This window comes from Erythrolamprus reginae, chromosome Z (assembly GCF_031021105.1).
Source record: "Erythrolamprus reginae isolate rEryReg1 chromosome Z, rEryReg1.hap1, whole genome shotgun sequence".
NCBI classification, from domain to species: Eukaryota; Metazoa; Chordata; class Lepidosauria; order Squamata; family Dipsadidae; genus Erythrolamprus; species Erythrolamprus reginae.
In genome coordinates, this window is record NC_091963.1 from 48,425,137 (window position 1) to 48,451,853 (window position 26,717).

Sequence of the window (26,717 nt, forward strand, 5' to 3'; positions counted from 1 at the left end):
ATACTTTTCCGCCCACACTGAAAAAAAATAGAGAGAACATTGCCTTGGGCCACCATTCTTGTGTCGCCCACCTTGGGCCATCCATCTTTCCCCAGTGTTTCTCACTGACAAGATAGGGTGGGGTGGGCATGCATGCAAGTCAGTGGTAGGATTGGGGAAGAATGAGCTCCTTTTCCTAGTTTGTTCCTCTTTTGCTTCTAGAAGCAAGTACCATTTTGAATGGCCCACAGTTCATTTCAGCTATTTTGAAAATGGTTTCCAGCACAACCATGCAATCTAGGCACATCAGTTTGCCTTCATTCCTAATATGACAGAGCTTCCAGAAAAAGGTTTACATTAAAAGGTAAGGAAGTAATTAGTGGGGAAGGGCATGTAGCATTCCAACAGGAAGGAAGTGGAACATGGAGTGGTATAGGCCGTGGGCTTGTGTCTGCATTAAGCCTCCAGAATCTCCCGCATCGCTAAGACACCTCATGCTCCACTTAATGACCCGCATGTGCATTTAACAATTGCACTGGGGAGAGCAGAGATAGGTGGTTGTTACTTGCAGCAATTCATTTAACTTCTGTCCCAACTTAGACTCTAATGGGTTGACTTGCAACCATAATAGGCAGACATTATGGTTATAACTCGAAGATTACCTGTATTGTAAAACATTAAAATATTAACGTTTTAACTTTTCTAATTTAAGTTTTAAATTAGAAAAGTAGTTGTTATAGTTGTAGTTATTATAGTTGTTATTTTAACTGAAATTTTTATAATACTTATAATACTTAAAATCATTAAAGAAATAAAGAAACAGGTGAGGTTACTCTTAAATGATCATCTTGGACAACTATACTTAAGCAATCAAAACACTTTAGACTTCATTATTTTAAGTAAGCTTTTAAAGTTAATTTTAAAATATTATAGTGAAAATACGTACAATGTAATACCATATTCTTAATCATATTCATTTTTATGGTATTATAAATTTTTAAGATATGTGCAAGGTTAGTTTCCTGTTAGAAAGAAAACATTAAATTAAAAGATTTAACCAATATTTTGGTAAAACAATAAAAACAAAAACAAATGTGGCTGAAAGATCACTTCAATTTACCATATTTTTCAGTGTATAAGACGCACCGATGTATAAGACGCACCTAGATTTTAGAGGAGGAAACATCCTGTAAGAAAGCTGTATATTGTTGCCAAAAAAGCGAGATGGATATGTCCACAAAATTATAATTTTAGTGCATATAGAAAATTGGAACATGATAATTCTATTCTAATCACAATATTTATTTAAATTGCATGGATAACTTACTTACCTATTTGTTTATTTATTATATTTATATTCCACCCAACTACCGAAGAACTCTGAAATAAAGAAATGCAATGGGTTCCAGAGATGTAATGAATTCTAAGGGCGTTCCATCATGATTTTGCATTCACATTTTATTATTTTACAAGCATTTCCCATCAACTTACTTTTTTAATAAGGTCTGGTATTTTTGATTTATCTGGAAGTTGATCTGAGAAGAAGCAACTTTCTATCTCCAAACCTTTCCATTCGTTGACAGGTTCTCTTCGCAAAGGTCTAAAAAGAAAAGAGCTCTCAATTATATCATAGCACCAAAATTATCAAATTTTATCCAAAGCTTGGTATATACTGTGTATCTTAAATTGAATTAAATTAAATGTTTTACATGGTATGAAATCATACAAGAGAGAATTATATAAATTTAAATATTTCCTATAACAATAAAGGAATGCAGTCTTGAAGCAAAATTTAATGTATTTGAAAAACATACCATCCCTTTTTTTTTTTTTTTAAATGTTCCTTATTACCATATTTTTTGGAGTATAAGACACACCTTTTTCTTCCCTAAAAGAGGCTAAACATTTAGGTACATCTTATACTCTGAATGTAGCTTTTTTTCAAAGCTTTTCCCCCCTAGCCCTAACTAGGTGCTAACAATCTTCCCAGCTCTTACCTTGCAGATTCTTTCATTGTCATTCTTTGCAAAGAATATTTTCCAAGCCCAAAGTCTTTGCAAGGATTTTTCCATTGCTCTAACTTGCTCCAAATGTTCCTTTCCAGCCCTAACCAAGTGCTAACGATGTTCCCAGATCTTACCCACTTGCAAGCTCTTTCATTGTTATTCTCTGTCAAGAATGTTTTCCAAACCCTGTCTTTGTATGTTTTTTATTGCTCTACTTGCTCAGAATATTTCTTTCCAGCCCTAATCAGGTGCTAATGATTTTCCCAGCTCTTACTGGCTTGTAAGCTCTTTCATTGTTACTCTCTCTGAATAAGGATTTTTAAAAGCCCTAACCAGAGGATAAAATAATGTGCTGAAGCTGATGCTGCCCAGATTAATATCTGGTAATTAGATTCTTTTCCCTATTTTCTTCCCCAAAAACTAAGGTGTGCTTTATACTCCAGTGCATCTTATACTCTGAAAAATATGATAGTTATACTGTATATACTGTATATTATATACAGTATATTTTTTAAACTGACATAGTCTTTCCCTATTTCATTAAGATGTTCTGCAGTAGCGTCAGTGCAGATAACAGAAAGCAAGAGGTAAAAAGGTCCAGTACATATAACAGGAAGCAAAAAGTTAAGAGGTCCAAAAGGAGGCCATTAGTGGTCTACCAGGTCCAAAAGGGCCACTAAGGGCCGCTAGTGGTCTACCAGAAACTGGAGGTCCCTTCCAACTCTGTTAAGCAGTTAAATTTATCTTCTGATAAGAGAGAGCTTGTTAGCCCTAATTGGTATTTGGTTCGTCACCATGAACTTCAAATAACCTTGTGACACCCCCCCCCCATTAACATCCTAAATTTTACACCCCTGCTTTTGTCAAAATTAATTTAAATGAGCAGGTGCAATATTAAAGGTGCTGCAAATATGTAACACATTTGACTCCATGTAACTGATTTTCTATGAAAAAAAGGAGTTACTTTTGTCCTGACCAATCAACTTTTCTCTTGTATTTTCTGTGTTAACTAAGAGGGACTGAAAACTCAGAATTTGGGTTCCCTCTTTCAAGGAGAGGAATCTGTTTTAGTCAGAATGTTCTGAATAAATAAATCATAATTAAAATGATCTTCCTGTCTTGGTAATTCTTTCATTGGAAAATATGCATGCTGAAGCTCAAGCAAATATAGGAAACCATGTTTGTAACCCTTAGCCATATACTGTATGTAACTATTATCAACCACAGGTTTTCTTGTGAAAACCATCTCAAGTGAAAACCACAGTTTTCTATTTAATTTTAGAGTTACAGTTCCTTTTTTTAAACAGAAAACTCCATCCGAACCTCCTTTAAGTATTCTATTATTATTGCAAGTATTACCTTCTGTGGTTCTTTTACTTCAGTAATATATCATCTAACAACTTATACCTACATAGGTTATAGGCTGTGTAATTTAATAAGAGTCTGAATATGAATCAATATCAGTACATGAAAGCTAGTCAATGTGAAGTTTAAAATTATTTTTATAAAAGATTAATCAAACCCCTCCCCTTCAAAATGCATGTTATTTTTAACCCACAAAATGCATGTTACTTAGGACAAATATTTCTAAATACAATGTGTTTCTAGTTTTGGTGAAAGACTATTTATCACAAGTCACAAAAGAATGCCTGGGGGGTTAATCAGCTATTTGGTGGTTAACTGTAATAACGCAATAGTAAGATCAAGAGATGTTGTCAAACTGGTGGTGGAGCTCCCCAGACTTATGGACTTGGAGGACTTTAATCTACCGTCGCTCAGTTAATTCTCAGGAGTGGCGCAAGATTTCATGGCCTCCTTGGCAACCATGGACCTGACCCGAGTAGTTCAGGGTCCAACCCATGAGGGAGGACACACACTTGACATGATATTTCTCATGGGGCAATGGGGCTATGATCTGAAGTTAAGGGGCTTAGATATCTTGCCTTTGTTAGCTTGGCTTTATGACTCCACTGCAGGAAGGCAGAACCGATTAGGTGGTTCTGCCCAAGGCTCTTAAAGGACCCAGAGGGATTTCAGAGGATGCTTGGGGAATTTCCGGACCACTTATACACTATCAGCTGAAGTCACTGGTAAGAGCCTGGAACATGGCCTCAACGGAGGCTCTCAACCAGATTGCACCTTTGCGACCTCTCTGTGGCAGTAGACCTAGGAAAGCCCCTTGGTTTGCCAAGGAACTCTGGAGGATGAAACGCCAGAAGAAATGTGTGGAGCAGCATTGGAGGGCAGTAAGTCTAGATCTGATCGAACACTGTTAAAATCTTATATTAAGACCTATCTAGTGGCGATCAAGGCAGCAAGGTGTTCGCACCTTTCCGCCTTGATTGTGTCTGCAGAATCTTGTCCAGCCACCCTGTTTAGGGTGACCCACTCCCTCCTCAATATGGGAGAAATGGTGGAGCCATTGCAGGATAGAGTGGAGGAATTTAGCCAGTTTCTCGTGGACAAAATCATTCAGATCTGGATTGACCTGGACTCTGACTGGACAGGATCTACTGAGGTGACTGAGGCTAGTCTTAGTCTGGTTATATGGGATGAGTTTGAACTGGTGATGCCTGATGAAGTGGACAAGGCCATAGGAGCTGTTTGCTCCTCCACCTGCTTATTGGACCTGTGTCCCTCCTGGCTGGTCTCGGACAGCAGGGAAGTGACATGAGGCTGGATCCAGGCAGCAGTCAACTTCTCTCAGCTTCTCTGAGGGAGACACACTTCCTGCCTCTGTTAAAGGAGGTGGTTGTGCGCCCTCTCCTCAAGACGCCTTCTGTGGATCTGGCTATTTTAAACAACTATCATCCAGTCTCCAAGCTTTCCTTTCTAGGGAAGGTTGTTGAGAAGGTGGTGGTGCTCCAGCTCCTGCAGTCCTTGGATGAAGCCAATTATCTGGCCCCTTATCAGTTGGGTTTCAGGCCTGGCTAAAGCACTGAAACTGCTGTGGTCGCGCTGATGGATAATCTCTGGTGAGCCCAGGATAGAGGATATTCTTCTATCTTGGTGCTTCTTGACCTCTCAGTGGATTTCAATACCATTGACCATGGTATCCTTCTGCATCGACTGGAGGGGTTGAGAGTGGGAGGCACCGTTCTGTGGTGGTTCTCCTATCTCTCTGGTCAGATGCAGTTGGTGTTGGCCCTTCCTTTCTAGCGTCTCCTAGGCCCCTCCTTTGTGGGATGCCTCAGGGGTCTGTTCTCTCCCCCTCTGCTGTTTAATATCGATAGGAAACTGCTGAGTGAGATCATATGACGGCATGGGGTGAGTTTCATCAGTACGCTGACAATACTCAGCTGTACGTTTCTACCCCGTCTTAATTCAGTTAAGCAGTTGAAGTGATGTGCCAGTGCCTGGAGGCTGTGAAGGTCTGGATGGGCGTCAACAGACTCAAGCTCAACCCTGACACGACTAAGTGGATATGGGTTTTGCCTCCCAGGGACAATGCTATCTGTCCATCTGTTACTCTGGGGGAGGGGAAATCTTAATCCCCTCAGAGAGTATTCGCAATTTGTGAGTCCTCCTAGATCCACTGCTGAGCCTAGAGCTACACCTCTCGGCTGTGGCTAAGGGGGCTTTCGTACAGGTTCGCCTGGTGCGCCAGTTGCGGCCCTATTTGGATAGACAGTCACTCATGTCCTCGTCACCTAAAGGCTCAGTTACTGCAATGCGCTCTACTTGGGGCTACCCTTGAAGAATGTTCGGAGACTACAACTTGTCCAGCATGCAGCCACGCAAGCTGTGATGGATGTACCTAGATCAGTCCAACACTCTGTGAGCTGCATTGGCTCCCGATTGATTTCTGAACATAATTCAAAGCTGTAAAACCCTATATGACTTAGGATCAGATTATTTATGGGAATGTCTTCTACTTCACATGTTACACTGACTGATTAGGTCACACAGTTGGCCTCCTCGAGGTCCCATTGGCCAAGCAATGCCAGCTGGCAAGACCGTGGGGGAGAACTAACTCCCCTTGGAGATTTGTACTGCTCCCACTCTTCTTGCCTTTCAAAAAACACTTAAAACAGTGATGGTTTAACTGAGTGATGGTTTTCTGCTTCAGCCACTAGTATGTATAGGTGATGACTGTGTGTTGTTTTATTGGCTGTAAACTTTTTTTACTGACTATTAGAGTTGCACTACAGGCACATCACAAATTGTCCAACTTTCTTTTTAAATGTCTTTTGTGTTTTGTTTGTGTTATGTATGTTATAAATAAAGTTTATTTTTATTAAAAAAACTCTTTTTTATTTGTTCTTATTTATGTATTGGGGTATTTTAAATTTTTGTCATGTTTTTACTGTTATAATCCACCATGAGTCCACAAAGAGAAGGGTGGCCTATAAATAAAATTTTAAAATAATAAAATAAAATAAATTAAAATAAATTAAAATAAATAAATAAATAAATAAAATAACAAACAAATGTTAGCAGAATTTTTTGACATCCTTACAGAAATCAAAGACAACTCTTTTCCCTATTTAAAAAAATAGATATATGGTGACACAGAGTTATAAAACCATTGATTGAAAGATGGTTTTATTGCCATGGAATATAAAATATTTTCCTTTTTGTGTTAATAAAAACACAATGAAAATATTTAAGAGCAAAATTATTTTTCCTGCTGCACTTAACGAAATACTGTCACAATTGGAAACAAAAATTTATCTTAACTTTATGCCCAAGACTGAGTCAAATATGAAAGACATTTTCAGCTTGTTATCCTGAGACTATGCTGCCAATCTACAGATTCCTAAGTATCTTATAGAAATGTCCATGCAGTAAATAGTAACGTGACACTGTTATAATGTCCAACCTCAGTTTAAGCTCAGCAAGATAGCTACTTGTCAATTTTTATTCCAACTTCCTCAAAGGATATTTACCTTTCCATTTTCTTGATCAGCACAGCCCTGAAAATTTGCTCCTGAATTGTCTTTTCATTTTTATTAGATGGCTGCAGAAAGGGGTAGATAGTAGCCAAACGGAAGCCCTGATTGTAAAAGTCTTGCAGTTGAAGTGGAAGATCACATAAGGAAGGCAACTTGATTACTGCTGATCTTGGTAACTCCGCTGGAACAAAAAGCTAGATTAATCAATAGACCTGAATTATTTTCTGCAATTATTATTTTGTGGGTAAAAGTTTTCTATTTTTGTACACTTTTAAACAGTGTAATATCATATCTCGTCTTACAAACCCCTCGTCATGCAAACTTTTCGAGATACAAACCTGGGGTTTAAGATTTTTTTGCCTCTTCTTCAAAACTATTTTCACCTTACAAACCCAAGGCACCGCCACTTGGATGCCCCGCCTCCGGACTTCTGTTGCCAGCGAAGCACCAATTTTTGTGCTGCTGGGATTCCCCTGAGGCTCCCCTCCATAGGAAACACCACCTCCGGACTTCTGTGTTTTTGCGATGCTGCAGGGGAATCCCAGCAGCGCAAAAACGGGCGCTTCGGCTGGCAAAAGGGGTGAGTTTTGGGCTTGCACGCATTAATCGCTTTTCCATTGATTCCTATGGGAAACATTGTTTCGTCTTACAAACCTTTCACCTTACAAACCTCATCCTGGAACCAATTAAGTTCGTAAGACAAGGTATCACGGTACCTTTAAGCTTCAATACAATACAATGAATTTACATTTATATTCAGTATTTATCATCCAGCAATATGCTGCCTCCTTTACTTTTATCACCTGGAAAAATTTTACATAATTTTTTCAATATCATTATACAAACTTACAATATTATTTGTTATTACATCTCATCTATTTGCTTTCACTTATCTATCAAATGTTATTACATTTAGGCCAATGTGATTATTTTCAATTGTCATACATCCTTATATACCTCTTAAAATTTTCTTTACCCTTATCATGTACATTGCCCTTCAAAAAGAAAAGTTATTTAATCTTAAATATTAATTATTCGTACTTTATCATCCAAATCTTACAAGATATTATCATAACTGTATCATTCCTAAGGAAAGAAAGGAAACCAAATTATATCAATTAAATCTACTAAATTTCTATCACTACATATCAACACCATCAGTTTAATAAACCCTTATTCAGCTTTTAATGAAAATATAGTATTCAATTATCAATCTGCGTAATCAGTATAAATTTCTTTTATCTAAAAACCTTTAATAAAATATTCCCAACTCATCTATCATTTTATCTATTTCTTGCAATGTTTCATTATGTTAGCCTATTCCAATTGTGCTTTCACTGCCAAACCAATATAATTATCATGCCTACTCTATTTATATTTCAGTGTCATCTTCCCTACTCTATTTATGTTTTACTATTTATGCGTTTCTTTTCTCTGGGTGCTGGCAAAGGTTTATTCCCTCTCCAAGCACCCAGAGAAAGGAAAATGCTTTGTTCACTCTGGACTGCCAAAGCCTCCTTAAGCATCACCGAAAGGCTCCTTTGGCAGCCCAGAAAAGCCCAGAAAGTAGATGGGATTAAAGGAGGAATGGCAGGAAACTGGCCAGGCCTTGGGGCTCTCTCAAATTTCCTGGGAAATTTTTCTGGGCTCAGGTTCTTAAGTAAAAAATGGTTCTTAAGAAGAGGCAAAAAAATCTTGAACATCCAGTTCTTATCTAGAAAAGTTCTTAATTAGAGGCATTCTTAGGTAGAGGTACCACTGTATATAGAAAAAAAGTATTATAACAGTATAAATCAAAGTAAAAAAATTGAAACACCTTGAAAACTCATCAAAATATCTTTTAATATGGTGTTGGTCCACCTTTTGCGGCAAATACAGCCTCAATTCTCCAAGGTATTGATTCATACAAATTGTAAATTGTTTCCAAAGGAATTTTATCCTATTCTTTTGGGAAGAGTTATAATATACAGACTATCATTTCATAGAATCATAGAGTTGGAAGGGACCTCAAGGGTCATCGGGTCCAACCCCCTGTTCAATGCAGGATTCACTAAACCAACCCAGAAAGATGACTGTCCAGTCTCTGTTTGAAGACCTCCAGTGAAGGCGAGCTCACCACCTCCTGTGGCAAATGGTTCCACCACTTTATCACCCTTACCAGTAAAAAGTTTTTTCTGATATCTAATCTAAATCTACTCCCTTGCAGTTTCATTCCGTTGTTTCTAGTCCTTCCATGTGCTAATGAGAACAGTGCTGATCCCTCTGCTCTGTGACAGCCCATCAGATATTTGTAGACAGCTATCAAATCTCCTTTCAGTCTTTTCCTTTGCAGATTAAACATCCCTAGATCCTTTAACCATTCCTCATAAGACACGGTTTCCAGACCACTCACCATCCTTGAACTCTCCTTTGAACTTGCTCTAGTTTATCAATGTCCTTTTTAAATTGGGCTCCCCAGAACTGAACACAGTATTCCAAGTGTGGTTGTACCAAAGTACTGTAGAGAGGAATAATTACTTCACGTGAGTGAGATTCTTTGTTCCTCTTGATACATCCCAGGATTGTGTTTGCCTTTTTTTGCAGCTGCTTCACACTGTTGACTCATGTTTAATCTGTAATCTACCAATACACCCAGGTTCTTCTCACCTGTGCTGCTGCTCAGACATATTTCTCCCATTCTATATGTACTGTTTTCATTATGTTTGTCCGGATGTAGGATCTTGCATTTCTCTCTGTTAAATACCATTATGTTAGTTTCAGCCCATTGTTCAAGCTTGTCTAGATCTTTTTGAATCCTATCTCTATCTTGTTTAGTATTAGCAACACCACCTAGTTTTTTGTCATCAGCAAATTTGATAGATTTTCCTTCAATTCCTTCATCTAGAGATCATTTATAAATATGTTAAATAGCACTGGGCCTAGGATAGGTCCTTGTGGCACTCCACTTGAAACATTCTTCCAATTGGATGTGCAACCATTTATTATCACTTTTTGAGTACGATCCCTAAGCCAGTTTTGAATCATCTAACTTTTCTTTTGTCAATCCCATACTTGACCATTTTTTCAATAAGGATGGAATGAGATACTTTGTCAAATGCTTTACTGAAGTAAAGATATACCACATCTACTGCATTTCCATGATCAACCCATTTTGTAATTCTATCATAGAAAGAAATTAGATTAGTCTGGCATGACTTGTTTGTTACAAATCCATGTTGGCTCTGATTAATTACTGCATTCCTATCCAAGTGCTGGCACACATGCTGCTTTATAACTTGTTCAAGGAGCTTTCCTGGTATTAAAGTCAGACTCACAGGCCTGTAGTTTCCTGGTTCCACCTTTTTACCCTTTTTGAAAATTGGGACATTTGCCCTTCTCCATTCTACAGGGATTTCTCCTGTTGTCCATGAATTTTCAAAGATCACTGCAAATTGTTCCACTATTACTTCTGCTAGTTCTTTCTATTTCCGCTATTACTTCTGCTCGTTCTTTCTAATAATGACAAGATCTTATGCAATATGCCAGAGAACTAGTCCTTGACTGTGATAGTAATTTAACCTGCCCCTTATGGTCAGATGCTGTGATGGTCACTAAGTGAAGTAACACATTATTTACGACCTTTCATCTCAGCTCTCCTTCATCATTAAATGAACAAGTAGGTCATTAAACTGAGTTTGGAGTACCTTAGTGACTCCAGTGAAAGTCATAGAAGGTGTAGTGCAGGCCCCAAGGTCTCCGCCATCCCCTGAAGGCAACCTGTGCTTTGTTTCCTGTTCCTTTGGATGCCTGTTTCCCATCCCCACTAGATCCCATACTCTGCTACTTATCCACATCACCAATAGTGCACTTACATTAATTCCCTTCCAGAAAATAACCATCGGATTGTGGTCTGCCCAACTATTTGTTTCTATTTCAATATCCTTTATATGTTCAGAGGTGTGTATGGATGCCCAAGCCATATCTATTCTTGTCCAAATTTCGTGGGGATTTGAGTAAAAGGAGAACTGTTTTGTTAATGGGTGACGTTCCCGCCAAATATCTTTCAATGATAATTCTGTACTCATTTTCCAGAACGTCATTGGTAAAATTGTTTTCTTTTTCTTTTCCTTCTTCTTGTCAGAATATTCCATTGTACTATTGGAAATTGCATTGAAGTCACCAATCAAAATCATATTGTCAATCGCTAATTCTGTTATTTTGTCGAGCAGTTTTCTAAAAAATTCTTTTTGGTTTTTCGTTAGGTGCATAGATGGACAAGATAATGAGAGGTTCCAAGTCTAATTTCAATTGTAGCATTAAAATTCTACCCTCCTGGTCACTATATAATTGTTTTGAATCTATTGATTTGTCTATATACACTGCTACACCTCTTTTCTTCTGGTCCACTAGGCTGGTATAAATTTTACCTAATTTTGGATTCCATAGTAGTTTTCTATTAGATATTTTGATATGTACTTCCTGAAAAATAATTATTTTTGCTCTTTGTTTTTTAAGTTTAGCAAATATTTGATTTCTTTTTCTTGGATTATTTAGTCCATTCACATTAACAGAAAATATTTTTGTATCTCCCGACATATCTATTTGTAATATTTCTTGGTGTCTTTGGGTTCTCTCAATCTGCTACTTAGAATCAAATCTTGTTGTATTTGTGGTTGTCTTCTCCTTGCTCCTGATGTATTCTCCCTCTCCTGGCTGGAGGCCCCCAACTCATCTCCGCCTCCTTTACTGTCCTTGCTCAGTTGTTCAGATCTATTCAGGCCACTTTCTTAAAAAAAAATCCTTAGCATCATCAACATTCTCAATCTTTGCTCTTGTTCCTTGCCAAAACAGTGAGAGACCTTCTGGGATAAGCCAGCGGAAGGTTATGTTTTCTTTAATTAATTTACTAGTAAGAAAATAATACTCCCTCCTGCTTTCATGAACTCTTTTTGGAACCTGATTTAAAATTATAATTTATTTACCTTTATAATCTAAGCTTTGGTTTCTTGACCATTTTAAAATGTCATCTCTAATTGTCTTTCTTGTGAATTTTATATGGACCTCCGTCGGTAAGTTGTGCTTTCTAGCAAAGCTTTTCTGTACTCTATAAAGTTCATCAATTTCTTTTATTAGTTCCTGAGAGTTAGTCTGTAAAATCTCTCCTAATATCTCCACCATTTTTGGGGAATAGCAACAATGCCTCCATTTTTGCAAAAAACAGGTCATTTTTCACCTGGCTTTTTGCAAAAATGGGGGTGGGGAAGGGGTCTGGGGACCCTGCAGACAGCTCTTGGGGACTGGGAAAGGCAAGAATGCCTCAATTTTTGGAAAAAAATGGGTGAAAACCAGCCCATTTTTCATAAAAATGGGTCTGTTTTTGCCTTCTAATTGCCCCGTCTAACATGACTAGAGGAGGAATTTTGGGAGTTGAAGTCCACAAGTCTTAAAGCTGTCAAGTTTGAAGACCCCTGGATTAGGGGTTAAGGGTGCAAGGATCTTCAAACCTGGCAAGTTTAAGACTTGTGGACTTCAACTCATATTCCTGATCTAGCATGGCTGATAGAAGAATTCTGGGAGTTGAAGTCCACAAGTCTTGAAATTGTCAAGTTTAAAGTTTGTAAAAAATGTACATGATTTTAAAAAGTATACAAGGTTGTAAAAAGGATTCTGCTACACTGGTATTTTATTAAACAAAATAATACTACACCATTTGATTCAGAATACTTTTTCCTTGTCTTCCTCCTCTAAAATCTAGGTGCGTCTTATATACCGGTGCATCTTATACACTGAAAAAATGTGGTATATTATAGTAAAGCCCATTTTTGCTCTGTCCATTCTTTGCGTGGGGGGAGGAGGCAAAACTGAGTACAAATTACATGTATAGCTGTGAACTAAAATGTTCTTGTCAGCAATTCATGCAAAATAGTACAAAGAAAAAATATTAGAAAGGAATCAGGGACTGCACATTTCCAAAGATCAGATACAGCTTTATTTTTCCCCTCGAGGAAAGAACTATCTTAGAAGGCAAAGGAAAACTCTCATTAGCTGAATTCTCATTGTATGAACTGTATCTTTGATCATTATGCTGAAATTTGACAAGTGTGCCAAGCAACAAACATCCCACCAGGTTCTTATAATAGTCATTGTACAATGTTTATTTTGAATAATAGGGAGCATTCACACATTAAAAAGATTTAAAAGATTAAACATTCCAATATGGAAAAATCACATAGATGTCATATACCTATGAATGAAAATATCAAAAGAAATTAATCTAAAAATTATGAATAAAGTATGAAATCTAGAAATTAAATTGAAAGATTATTGACTAAGTTAAGGGATGATGCAATAATAAAATAATAAAAATTCAGTCTGCTTCTTATACATTTGCTAGCTAAATTTGCAACTGTTTTCTTATGTAAAAATAACAAAGAGTGTTATCTCATGAATTAACCTATTATCTCCATCATACTGTTTATTAAAATGCAAAACAAACTAACCTCTACTTGTACTCTATATCTCAAAAAGGAAAAAGAAAGAAAGGAGAAGAGGGGGCAGAATGGCACAATAAGGGATCTCTTGTTAACCTGCTGTTATATGAAGTTTGGAACTGTTTCAGAATAATTTTTAATTTGGTACTGTATTGTGTTTATTTCAGAAAGCTGTGCTCAGAAACAGCATCTGTCTTTTCTCTACAGCTTTGCTTCTTTTTTTAACCAGTTGGGTTGACTGCCTTGATGAAGCTTTTCAAATGATCAATAGCTAAAATTAAAACATATTTGCAAGATTATTTTCATTGTTCTTCACCACATGTTCACTGAATAAAATACTTCATTATTGTCCGACTTTTTGTTATCAAGCTGCACCCTTTACACTTCCTGTCAGTTTTGCTATCATCAATTTGTTGAGAGAAAAAGAGTGGGTGGCATGTCAGATAAGTGAGTATTATATAGTAAGCAATCTTTAGAAACAATCACCCATGCGTTACTTTACACGTTTGCTTATCATTTTGAAATTATATTTTTGTAAGCAATTTAGTATAAAAAAATTATTTTTGTGGTATCACATTTCAGGGGTTTGTTAGTCAAATTATAATATGACAAACAATGGAAATGAAATAACATCATGGGATGAGACTAGTTCCAATTACATAAGAAAAACTGCAATGTCTTTAAAATCTAGGGCATTTCTAACCACAATTAATATAGCTTGTAAATATCTTTAAAATTATCTATAAAGAGATTGATGATCTTTTCTGTGTAACTGTTTTATTTAATTGTAATTCTAGATGCAATTAAAATTGTTGGCCACCTGTTACATACAACTGTTATTTTACAATTCAATTCAAACAGGCACATCTAATCTCAATAACAAACGGAAAATGTTGTGCATTTGGACGAAATTACTGAAGTCTGTTTTAAGTTTATCTGAAAATCTCCATGTGCAGAAATGGGGTGCGTGGCATCCATTAATACCCTTGAAAATGTTCAAAGATACTTCACAAGAAGAGCCCTTCACTCCTCCACTCGAAACAGAATACCCTAAGAGACTAGACTTTCAACCCTGGGTCTAGAAAGCTTAGAACTAAGATGCCTTAAACATGATCTAAGTATTGCCCACAAAATTATATGCTGCAAGGTCCTGCCTGTCAGCAACTACTTCAGTTTCAACCACAACAACACAAGAGATCACAACATTAACCACTCCAAACTTGACTGTAAAAAATACAACCCATTCTGAGAGGGACAATTTCTCCCTCCCAATAACCAAGGATGGACAGTTGATATAGCCTTTAGGAGACAATATCCACAACCACTGGGTCTTGTCTGGGTTAAGTCTGAGCCTGTTGACTCCCATCCTGACCCTCACAGCATCTGGCACTGGCACATTATATCCACTGCTTCACTAAATTAACATGAGGTGGAGATATAAAGCTGGGTATCATCAGAATATTGCTGATACCTCACCCTGAATTGTAGGATGACTTTATCCCGTGGTTTCATGTAGATATTAAATAGAAGGGGGTAGAGGACCAAGCTCTGGGGCACCCCACAGATGAGGGGTCTAGGTCTATCTCTGTCCTCTACTAACACCGAATGTGACTGGTCAGAGAGATAAGAGGAGAACCATCATAACACGGTACTCCTAACCCCAACTCTCTTAGTCGTTGCAGAAGGATACCATGGTCAATGGTATTGAAAGCTGCTGAGAGGTCAAGTAGCTCCAAGACAGTGTAATAACTCCCATCTCAGGTCCACTAGAGCAGTGTTTTTCAACCAGTGTGCCGCGAGACATGGTCAGGTGTGCCGCGAAGCTCAGAGAGAAAGAAAGCAAGAGAGAGAGAAAGCAAGAAAGAGAGAGAGAGAAAGAAAGAGAACAAGAGAGAGAGAAAGAAAGCAAGAGAGATAGACCAAGAGAAAGAAAGAGAGAGAAAGAGAGAAAGAGAGAAAGAAAACAAGAGAGAGAGAGAGGGAGGGAAGGAGAGAGAGAGAAAGACAGGGAGGGAGGGAGAGAGAAAGAGAGCAAAAAAGAGGAAGGAAGGAAGAGAAAGGAAGGAAGGAAGGGAGAGAAAGGGAGGGAGAAAAAAATAGAGTGAAGGGGAGGAAGAGAGAAAGAATTTTTTTGTCCAAACTTTTTTTAGCCGCCCCCCTTCCCCCCCCCCCCCGCTCAATGTGCCCCAGGGTTTCGTAAATGTAAAAAATGTGCCGCGGCTCAAAAAACGTTGAAAATCAATGCACTAGAGATCATCCATCAGCATGACCAAAGCAGATTTTGTGCTGTAGCCAGGCCGGAAGCCAGGTTGAAAAGGGTCTAGATAATCTGTTTTAGCCAAGAGCCATAGGAACTGAAGTACCACCTCTTTCTCAACCACCTTTCCTATAAAGGGTAGTTGGAAACTGGACAGAAATTCTTTAATTCAGTTGGATCCAGGCAGATGGGGTTTCCTTGTCTCTGGCGCTACTCTTGTGCTCTCAGCACCGGCACACAGGCATCTAGCAGGCAGACAGCAGGTGTCTATGCAAAGATAGAACTTCCTGTGCATATACAGAAGTCAGATCTCGCTCAAGGACACATGCGTATGTGAGATTTTGCCAATTTTGGTGAATGCCAAAAATCAGTGAAATCTCTTGCACACAAGCATCCTCACATGAGATTTGGCTTCTGCGCATGCGCAGAAGCCAAATCTCATGCTGCTGTGCACACTTGCCAACCAGCCACCTGCAGCTGTGCATGCAACTTCATTTTTACTACCACTCTCTAGTTGGTCCATACCAGCTGCAACTCCTTATTGGATCCAGGGCAGGCATCTGGAGAAGGGGATCACAAAATCACCTCCTTTAACAGTTGTTAACCAAGGTCTGAAGCCAGCCTTGTGACACCTCCCTATTGGCCGAAACCAGCCAGGAGGGGCATGTGTTGTATGGTTTTTAAATAATGGGTTTTAGACTTCTTTTAATGTATTAGATTTGTTACATTGCTGTTATTGTTGTGATCCACCCCGAGTCTTCAGAGAGGGCGGCATACAAATCTAATTAATTAATCATTTAATAATAATAATAATAATAATAATAATAATAGGTCCAACAGACAAGTGGAGGAGCTCATCACTTTTACTGCCTTGACCACTTCCTCAGGAGTCACCAGTTCAAATTCATCCCATGTAATAAGATTAAGACCAGCCCCTGTCATCTCGATTGAGATTGCCCAATCAGGGTCCAGATCCATCCGAATCTGGGCAACTTTATACAACAGATACTGTACAAATTCCTCAGCTCTGCCTTACAAGGGCTTCTCCATTCCCTTTGCATTAAGGAGGGAACGGGTCATCCTAAAAAGGGCAGCTATGTGCTAATGCAATAAGTGCTGAAAAATGCGACATTTTGCTGTCCGTATCACCACTAATAAGTCCTAATAAAGGCTCTTAGAAGTGTCAGTCAGATTTGGAGTTATTGGTTCTCAAGCATCTCTCCTGGTACTTCATCTCCCAGAGCTCCTCGGTAAGCCAGGGAGCTTTCCTCGATCCCCGGTCATGGAGAGATCACAAAAACACAATCTGGTTGAGTCCCCAGATGTCATCACATTCCAGGCAACTACCAGATTGTGGACAAGGGAGCCTGGTATCTCCCCAACTCCTTTCGAAACCTTTCAGGGTGCAGTAGGTATCTGGAGTGGAACCACTTAATCGACTCCTCCTTCCTGCTATGGGGAATGATGCCTTAAAGTCTAACCTCAACAGGAAATGAAAATGATCTGACCATGACAAGGGAAAAGTATCTATACACCTTAATTCCACATCATATCTCCACTGCCCTGAGAGGAACAACAGGTCAAATGTGTATCCCTCACCCATGAGTCGGACCCTGAACTACTTGAGTCAGGTCCATGGTTGTCATGGAAGTAATGAACTTCTGAGCTATTTTTGAGGATTCAACAAGTGATGGCAAGTTGAAGTCTCCCATCACCATATGCCTGGGGAACTCTACTGCCAACATGGCTACTGGCTCTAACAGCACAGGCAGAGCCATTGTAACACAGTTGGAAGGAAGGTATGTGATTGGGGAAACCACAGGGAGGGTGGAGGCCCTGTTTCCTCCCAGGAGATTCCTAGAAAGGCCCCACAGAGGCTTCTCCCTGCCTTTTCCAGCCCTGTTTCCTCCCAGGAGATTCCTAGAGAGGCCCCATGGAGGCTTCTCCCTGCCTTTTCCGGTTACAGTTTCAGAGGCTTGGGTTTTTAAGTGGAAAATGGTTCTTGAGAAGAGACAAAAAAAATCCTGAACATCCGGTTCTTATCTAGAAAAATCCATAAGTAGAGGCATTCTTAGGTAGAGATACCACTGTGCTTGAAACCCATCTAGGCACATCTCTGAGAGAGGAACACCTGTCTCCTAGCCCAGTCAGGTCTCAGTTATACAGGCCAGGTCAGCTCCCTCCTCCAAGACAAGGGGACCTTTGTTTACAATAGATCTGGTATTAAACAGCAATAGCTTGAGCCAAGGGCCTGGATATTCCAAATCACCAATGTATCAGACTCAGAGGGACCAGAACAAGTACAGTAATACCTCATGATACGAACTTAATTGGTGCAAGGAGGAGGTTCGTAAGACGAAAGGTTCGTAAGACGAAACATTGTTTCCCATAGGAAACAATGTAAAGTCAATTAATCCGTGCAACCAAAAAAACCCCCGCAAAAAAACGGCTTTCGGCGACTGCTGGGAAGCCACGCGGCTGTTTTAAAAGGTGACAGCCGGCCTGGGGGGCTTCCCAGCACCCCCCCGAACCCGGGTTCGGGGTTCGGGGGGTGCTGGCAAGCCCCCCAGGCCGGCTGCGACCTTTTAAAACAGCCGTGCCGCTTCGCAGCTGTCTCCCGAAGCCGAACGCGGAACTTCGGCTTTAGCGTTCGGCTTCAGGAGACAGCTGCAAAGCGGCGCGGGTGTTTTAAAAGGTCGCAGCCGGCCTGGGGGGCTTGCCAGCACCCCCCCAAACAGCCGCGCCGCTTCCTAGCTGACTCCCGAAGCCAAACGCGGAAGTGTTTTTTTTTTTAATTAATATTTTTTTAAAAATCGCGATATAGCGTTTCGCGAAGATCGAGATCGCGAAACTCGAGGGATCACTGTAATTGTTTTAAGCCAGCAAGTCCTAGTTCCCTGAGAACGGCCTACTCCATGGCTCCCGCTATATCTACCTCTCCCAGTTATTACCGTAATACCCCAACTCTTCAGAGGTCCCCTTTTCCATCACCACCTTCAGCCTTCCTCCTCTCCTGCAGGCAAGACCTCCCATTCATTCTCAGTTATACAGGCCAGGGAGCATTACCGAGCCCCCTTCTGTACACACTCAGCAGAGGGGATGCTTCAGAGTACATAGAAAATTATTTGGGAACAAAGGAAGATCATTCATTTTGCATGAGCATACTGGTATCAATGTATCCTATGTTTTGAGGAGCTTGACACAGTCTACTTGCTGAAGCAGAAATTTGTTTAAGTAATTCTGTACAATTTATTCAGTCTGAAACAAATATTAGAATCAATGAAACCACATCCTATGGAATACAATCTACATTTCTTACCCAGCCAAAGCAATTATAATTTGTCTTCGTTGGTTCATTAATGACATTCATTAAAGTTTATTTTTCCCCTCCATGAAAATAATGTACATTTCTTTATCCTCAGTTGGTTTACATCAACTCTTACTCAAAAGACAATATTTCCCATTTTTTCTCAGTAGGGAAGCTGTCAACACTTGGGGAAAAAAGATTTTAACCATCTGTCTATCAAGCAGCAGTTGTGTGGGTGCTTAAGCAATTTCTCATTATTACAAGATAGTCTATCAAAATGCACATGTAGGATCTTGGTCATAAGCTCCAAACTGTAAACTCGCCTACCCTGTTTTCCCCAAAATAAGACCTCCTGATAATAAGCCCAATCGGGCTTTTGAGTGCATGTGGCAATAAGGCCAAGTGCTTATTTCAGGATCCAAAAAATTATAAGACAAGATCTTATTTTCAGGGAAACATGGGTAGTTGGTTATTTTAAAAAACTATCACAATTTGTGTACTGTACTTTTCAAATAATACGGAAACACGTGTACATGTTTATGTATTTGTGAATTTTCTTATGAATTGCTGCCTCAGGTTGAGCAGAAGCAATACCATCTTATAGTACATGAAACTTTTGAGTTTGTACATATTATATATAAATTGCTAATGATCTATCTACCATAGCATCTTTATGCTTAACCAAACATTTATTATTATTATTATTATTAATTAAATTTATACATTGTACATCTCCTAGGGATTTAATTTACAAATAAAAATGCTTAAAACAAGAAAAATATTATAGACAAAAACTAAGAATGAAGATGGCAAGCGTCCAACTAAATCCACATATTCTGGGAGGGATTTTTTTATGCTTACCTAAAGCCAGATCTTCAAAACTCTTTGAAACACCAATAGGGTGGAGTCTATCCAGATCATGGGGAAATATACAGTATAAGAAATAAGGGACATGGAAGCACCTCATTGTAATATTGGATTGGATTACCTTGTCCAACACTAGTACCGTGTTTCCCCGAAAGTAAGACAGTGTCTTACTTTCTTTTTATCCCCAAAAGCCCCACTATGTCTTACTTTCGGGGTATGTCTTATATTGGAAAAAACGGTGCGCGCTGGAGTCAGAAAAAGATATAGACAGATGGGGGGGGAGCCGGCCGGCGAGGCCCGGAGTGCGCTGCCAGCTGGGAAGGAAGGAGGGAGGGAGGCGGCCCCCGCCCCCGCTGCTTTCCCCGCCGCGCCGCTCCCAAGCACCTTCCTCGCCCTCGCCCTCGCCGCCACCGCTGCCGCCTTCTCGCTCTCCAGGTCCAGCTAGATGAGAGGCGATGGCAACGGCGGCGGCTGCGCGGTGCCCGTTAAGTTACCTCGTTGAGCAGGAAGGTAGCGCTGGAGTCAGAAAAAGACATAGACAGATGGGGAGGGAGCCGGCCGGCCGGCGAGGCCCGGAGTGCGCTGCCAGCTGGGAAGGAAGGAAGGAGGGAGGGAGGCGGCCCCCGCCCCCGCTGCTTTCCCCGCCACGCCGCTCCCAAGCGCCTTCCTCGCCCTTGCCGCCTTCTTGCTCTCCAGGTCCAGCTAGATGAGAGGGAGGCGGCAATACCCCCATGTTTCCCCGAAAGTAAGACATATGTCTTACTTTCGGGGTACAGCTTATATTAGCCGACCCCCCTGAAACCCCTGATACGTCTTACAATCGAGGGTGTCTTACTATCGGGGAAACAGGGTATGTTAACTTGTATAAAATGGTTTGTTAACTAAGCCACTAAGTTTGTATATCTTTCTATATGCAAAGTAAGTACTTACTACAGGTAATTACCCTTTTACATTTATCTGTGTATACACAGTTACTGAATAAGCTTTCCTTGACATTGGCTGATAAGCTGTTTGGAAATACTGTTCTGCTTAATTGAAAATAAAATATCATTGGCCTGAAACTTTGTTTCTTAGGCTAATTGCAGACATAAAAACACTACGTACAGAAACCTGGAATGCTTTCATAAGCTATGTAACAGAGAAAACAGGACTGGGCATTATTAATTTCTGATACATGGAGACAGAAGTAAATATAGGAAAAAGATGCACTCTTCCATGCCCCAACTTGTTAATGAAGCATGCACTGAAAATCTATAATATAAGTCATGCTCTCTTACTCACTATGAAATTCATTTAAATCATTCTATAATCCAAATTAACTGTTACAAAAGAATTTGTACTAGATCATTTGACAATGTGTATATATGCTTTTTTATAATAATTCCATGTAGATTTTTTCTTCCTATTTACTATTCATAATGGATCATTTAAATCAAGCTTCTTCAATCTGTCTGTCCTACAGATGTTTATACATTACTTCAATTCCAAGAACTGTCAGCAACTGCTGTACTGAAAAAGTTGAATGTCTTGCATCTAAAGAATGCCAGCTAAATGCCAAAAATAATGATTCATTTGTAACAAATTATTCCTATAAGAGCTACTTGCAGCCCCCCTTTTGCAACTTGTGATGGGTAACAGTCATATATTCAATCAGCAACAGCTGGCAAGGCGAGATGTATATGTGACCTTGTATGGATTTTCTTTCCTAATGAATTTGTTGTGGTTAGCTCTGGCCCAGCTCCTGCCCCAAGGAATGTGCAGGTGGATGTGGGGGAAACATCCACATGCCGCAGGCCTGTTTTGCTCCCGATGGAATCTGCCAACGAAGCCTCCTCTGACCAAGAAAGCATGGGATTTGTTATTTTTTTCACATTTGCGCTATTGAAATTCTGACTGCGGTAATTATATGTGTCATAAGATAGAGCTTTTGCCTAGGATAATGTCGTTTCCAGATTCCTAAAAGCATACTTTCTGGGGAAGTAGTTTTCCATATACTTTGGATTTTAGAGCAGGACCACCACATATGAAAAAAGGTTCCCGAGTGTTTCTTACATTTCCAACAGGTATCTTTAACTTTGGGGTAAATCTTAGCAAGTCTTTGGGGGGGGCAAATACCACCTATACGGGAGTTTGTAAAAATTTTCCCTTATAGGCCGCCGACAATGTGATTTTACAAATGTTATTCCATGATTTCTCCCAATCTGTTAAATTTATGTTATGTTGAACATTCTTGGCCAATGCAATCATAGGGTCTTTAACAATGTCCTCTATCCTGTCAGTTTCTAACATATATTGGTATATTTTAGTAATTAATTTATCATCTTGTCCTGTAAGTATTTTATCCAGAGTGTGGGCCAAGATATTAATTCCAGGGGCTTCTCGATCTTTATTATACCTAGATTTGTTTTATAAATATATCCACCAGTCTAGCTTATGGGCGCCATTTGAAAAAGATATAACAATTTCGGAAGGATGTTCATTTTAATTACTGCTATTCTACCTAAGAGTGATAATTGTAAGTCCTCCCATTTTTCCAATTTCATTTTGGTTTCCTGTGCGATCTTATCACATTAGTGGAGGTCTTGTTAGTTATATTTATTCCAAGATACTTAATCTTTTTAGCTGTTTGAAAGTTTGTAGTTTTTTCCAATTCATTAATCTGTTTGGGGGTCATATTTTTTGTCCAAAGCTTTGTTTTTGTTTTATTAATTTTAAGACCCAAGAATTCACCAAAAGTCTCTAATTCTTTTATTAATTCTCAGCCTGAATTTATTGGATCTCTAGAAAGAGTAGGACATCATCCACATAGGCCTGTAATTTAAATTCTTCCTGTTTTACTTTAATTCCTTTTATTTCTTTATTGTTCTGAATTTTATTGATTAATATTTCTTGTGTGAGAATAAACAGAAGTAGAGACATTGGACAGCCCTGGCAAACTCCTTTTCCGATATTAAATAATTTTATCATATCATTATTAATTATCACCCTGGCAGATTGAACAGTATATATGTTCTGAATTATGTTTTCAAATATATTTCCAAATTTAAGTTCCCATGCACTTTAATGGTGATGCGGCAGTGACAACAATAAGTGAGGGATGTGGCAGGCAGCAGATGAGTGGATGCCCAATAACAAGTGCTGTCACAATGGATCTGAAATTACAGGTGTTCTTTAATATTATATTTATAAGCTGCTAAGAAGGTTTCACTTTCATTTTTACTGCTTGCCCTTTCTCCTCACAGAGCCTGGTGATACAGATGCTTTTATCTTCAAACAATCATACAGTTTGAAGTGTACATAGATTTGCAAAACAATGGGATAAAGGAATATTCCTGAACTTTTTAAATGATTTATCTCATGGTTACTGGTAGTAACTTTATTTATAGCCACATCATTGTGCAAATGCCACTTGAGTGTGCTGAAATTAGATGCAATAATGTAAATTGCAGCTTATGCATGATGTTACAATCAACCATGTGCATTAACCATTTATACTACCACCACCATAGATGCTCACAATGCCTCTTTGTTTAACTTTCTGTCACCCTAATGCTTTGCTTTTGCTCTCGAGCGCAATTTTGTTTTGTCAAAGGAAGTACAGTGCTCACAAATTAAGAGTACCAAAAACAAGGCAAGCAGGAAACAACTAAAGCCACAAGGGATGCAGCGAAAGACAAGAATGATGGCAGATGAGACTGGTTATGCACCAGAGCAGAGGAAGCATGTCCATATCATCCTTAAACGATCAATGAGCACCTGGATAATCCCATATGCTACAGATCATTTGACAGCACTGCTGATGGAATAGCTAGTAAAGTACTACAGATGTTACACATCCTGCAAATGATGCTGGATACTTTCAGATTAAGGAGTTTAAGGAATATTCAAGGAGAATGTGCATTTATTTCATTCATAGATTGGGGAAAAGATATCAAAGAAATGGATATTGCAATACCATACTTGTGTGATCTTTATATGCAACGGGAAAATGTGCTACATGGAATTATGATTCTCTCTCCACTGGATTTATCTAGAATGAATACTCTGTTTGCAAGTGTTCAAAATACTTTGGTATTTCATGCGAAAGGTGATAAATTGATTATACAGTATCACTGTGGTCTACTTTACATTTAAACCTATTATTCCACTCCTAAATTCTTGATATAGGGGATAAGGGGAATTCAGGCGCTAAATAACTATTTTTGTGTTTATTTAGTTACATACATTTTATTTTTGAATAGTCAGTGTCAAGGTTATTTATAGGAAAAATTACAATCAACTATCAATGTTAAGGGATATGACTTATCTTATTAATAAAGCCAAATTTATCAAAGTCATATTTTAAAAATTGTATAATTCTTGCAGTTCTACAATACCTTTGCTTATTCGGGGACCATGTCGAAGTTGCAGCCCCGCCCACTCATTATAGATGCCAGCAGCCAAATACCCCCACCCCCACATGCGGAATCCTAGGAAGCGTAGTTCTAAGGAAGCTTTTGGAAGTGCACCAAGAAGCTCTCGGCCGCCTTTTCGCTGTGATTCAGCTTTGGCTCTTGGCCGCTGTTTGCTGTGATGTAAGCAGCTCTGCCTTCGACAACCGTCTGAGTGTGCCCATACTGGCATCTATAATGAGTGGGCGGGGCTGCAACTTCGACATGGTCCCCGAATAAGCATTCTGGGAGGAGGAGGAGGCAACAGCGGAGTAACGTGATTAAAGCCCAGACCTGAGGTGGAGGGAGCGGCGAGGGCTGCTGCTGCTGCATGATATGGTCCTGGTCGGGGGGGGGGGGGGTCTCATTAAGTCGCCAAACCCCTGGCTGGCCCTTGTGGAACTCTTGGATTCCACAGATTCCCGGTTGAAAAACACTGCCATACTCAGAGCCAGGGTATAGTTGAAGCCTGTTGTCCCCCATTCAGGCCGCTACAGACTCAAATTTCACTTAAATTGATTAGAAAAAAATAACTGAAGGTTAAAAGATTAAATGGCCTTTAATTTTCCCCCTAGTTACATCACTATAATCTATATTTTACCCCATTTGGAACCACTTTTATTCCATAACACACAGAGAATATGGATTACATTATCTTCCTTTACATATATTTGAAGTTTGCCAATATCAGAAGTTTGCTAATAATTAATTTCTTTATGACACAAAATTGACATTATTTTATACAATGGTTACTAGCCTCATTTTGCATTCTGTGAAATTTAATCAGGAAGCAGATTCTCTTTTTATAGACTCTACATTTCCTTTTCCTACAAAGCAAAAAAGTAACAAAGCTTTAATGCTACAACTAAATATAGAATATTTAATTGTCCAAAAATAATGCCATCTAAATCCAAGCATTTTACATGACAATGCTCTCAGTCAGAGACTCCCATTTCATATATGCTATTTTTAACACAACAGTTGTTTTTAAAAAGAAACAATATTGAATTGGTCAGGAAAAAGGTGTCATATCTTTGAATTATAATGCAAATTTTAAAAACACAATTTAGTTTGAGATTCTTAAATTCAATAAAAATAAGAATTAGCAATTTTTAAGGAAAAATCAAAATGTGTGTATGTAACAAGACATGGATGTGTATTTTCATAATTCATATTCCACTCATTCAAGTTCTTAAAAAATGCAATATAACAAAATCAGTTTGTACAAACTATTGAAAACTTCTTATGTATTGTATGTGAAAGTTACAAGCTATAAATAACCAAAGCAATTCTATAGGTACAAAAAAATACACATACACAAAATATAAATTATTGAGTGCAAATGCTGGAATCACTTCAAATCCTTTGCATTGTCTTGCAGAAACATAAATCTTTCTGTTAGGCTAGATCACAGAACTGTTGAATGTATGAAAACTACTAAAATATAATTGTACAATTGTTTATTCAAAAGTTATCTAAGTTTACCTGACAAATACTTGATTGATTGGATTTATATGTGACCTTTTAAATACTGAATAGCACTTTATTTTTTATTCCATTTCTTTCTTTCATGGGCACAATGAAAATCACACCTCTCCTTCTTCCTCAAATCATCACTTCAAATCATCATTATGAACACTGTCTAAGATTTCTACATAATGATGTCTTTGTTATTTGGATCCCAAAATCCAAACAACTATCACATAGAGCCCACAAAATTCCAGTTCTGCACATCAATGATATCACTGCTTTGTTTACTATAATGTTTACCTGCCAAAGACTATAATGTAATTAAGGAATGCAGCTTCAATCCACAAACTTGCCTGTCCCCAATACTGTATATACAATTGATATAATCCTGCTAAGACTTTTAAAGTTGAGCTTTTATCATTCTGACTTAAATATGTATAGTATGTTGAAAAGAGAGGACTTACCATTACTTAAAGTTGTAAAATCTAGAAAGTGATATTCATAGAAAATATCAGTTTTCATTTCCACCTGGGGCCTCTTCAAAGTGGAATAGATATTTCCAGGCCCATTGTCATCATGTTTTTCCAATTTATTTAGTCTGCAGCCCATTGTAAAAGCTGATAACAAGAAAGGGAAATGAAAAACATGGATGAGTTGCCTAAATAATTTCATTAACACTAAGTTTAATTATTTTATTAAGAATCAACAAACTTTTCATAGACTTGTCAGCAGCTTAGTTATATATTTAAATTACATTCAATCCAGGAGTGGGCTGGAACCTGGACCTGGGGGGGGGGAGAATGCAGTGGGGTAACGAAAATGGAGCTCTACCCCGGAGCACCCAATTTACACTTAAAGATGTTGAAAGAAAATGCAAGGCGTCCTGCATAAGCCATTATCACTGTGTGGTAGCAAAAATTTTGGTAACCCTTCACTGATTCAATCCTACACAGCAACTAAATATTTGATCATGAATTTATATTTATTTAAGCGGTATGTTCCTCAAGCAGTAAAAGAGAAGAATGGGAAGTGCATT

At 38.7% G+C, this 26,717-nt stretch overlaps 1 protein-coding gene across 2 annotated transcripts in view; it reads right to left on the reverse strand.

The window, feature by feature from the left end:
- RFTN1 (raftlin, lipid raft linker 1) overlaps nt 1-26,717 on the reverse strand; it is a 123,268-nt gene that overhangs the window by 65,013 nt on the left and 31,538 nt on the right. For both annotated transcript variants that reach the window (XM_070726428.1, XM_070726429.1), the window contains exons 2-4: nt 26,146-26,298; nt 6,875-7,061; nt 1,471-1,579 (exon numbers count right to left, since the gene is read on the reverse strand). In XM_070726428.1, coding sequence (XP_070582529.1) covers nt 1,471-1,579; nt 6,875-7,061; nt 26,146-26,290 — 441 coding nt within the window. In that variant the 5' untranslated portion in view covers nt 26,291-26,298. The remainder of the gene's footprint in view (nt 1-1,470; nt 1,580-6,874; nt 7,062-26,145; nt 26,299-26,717) is intronic.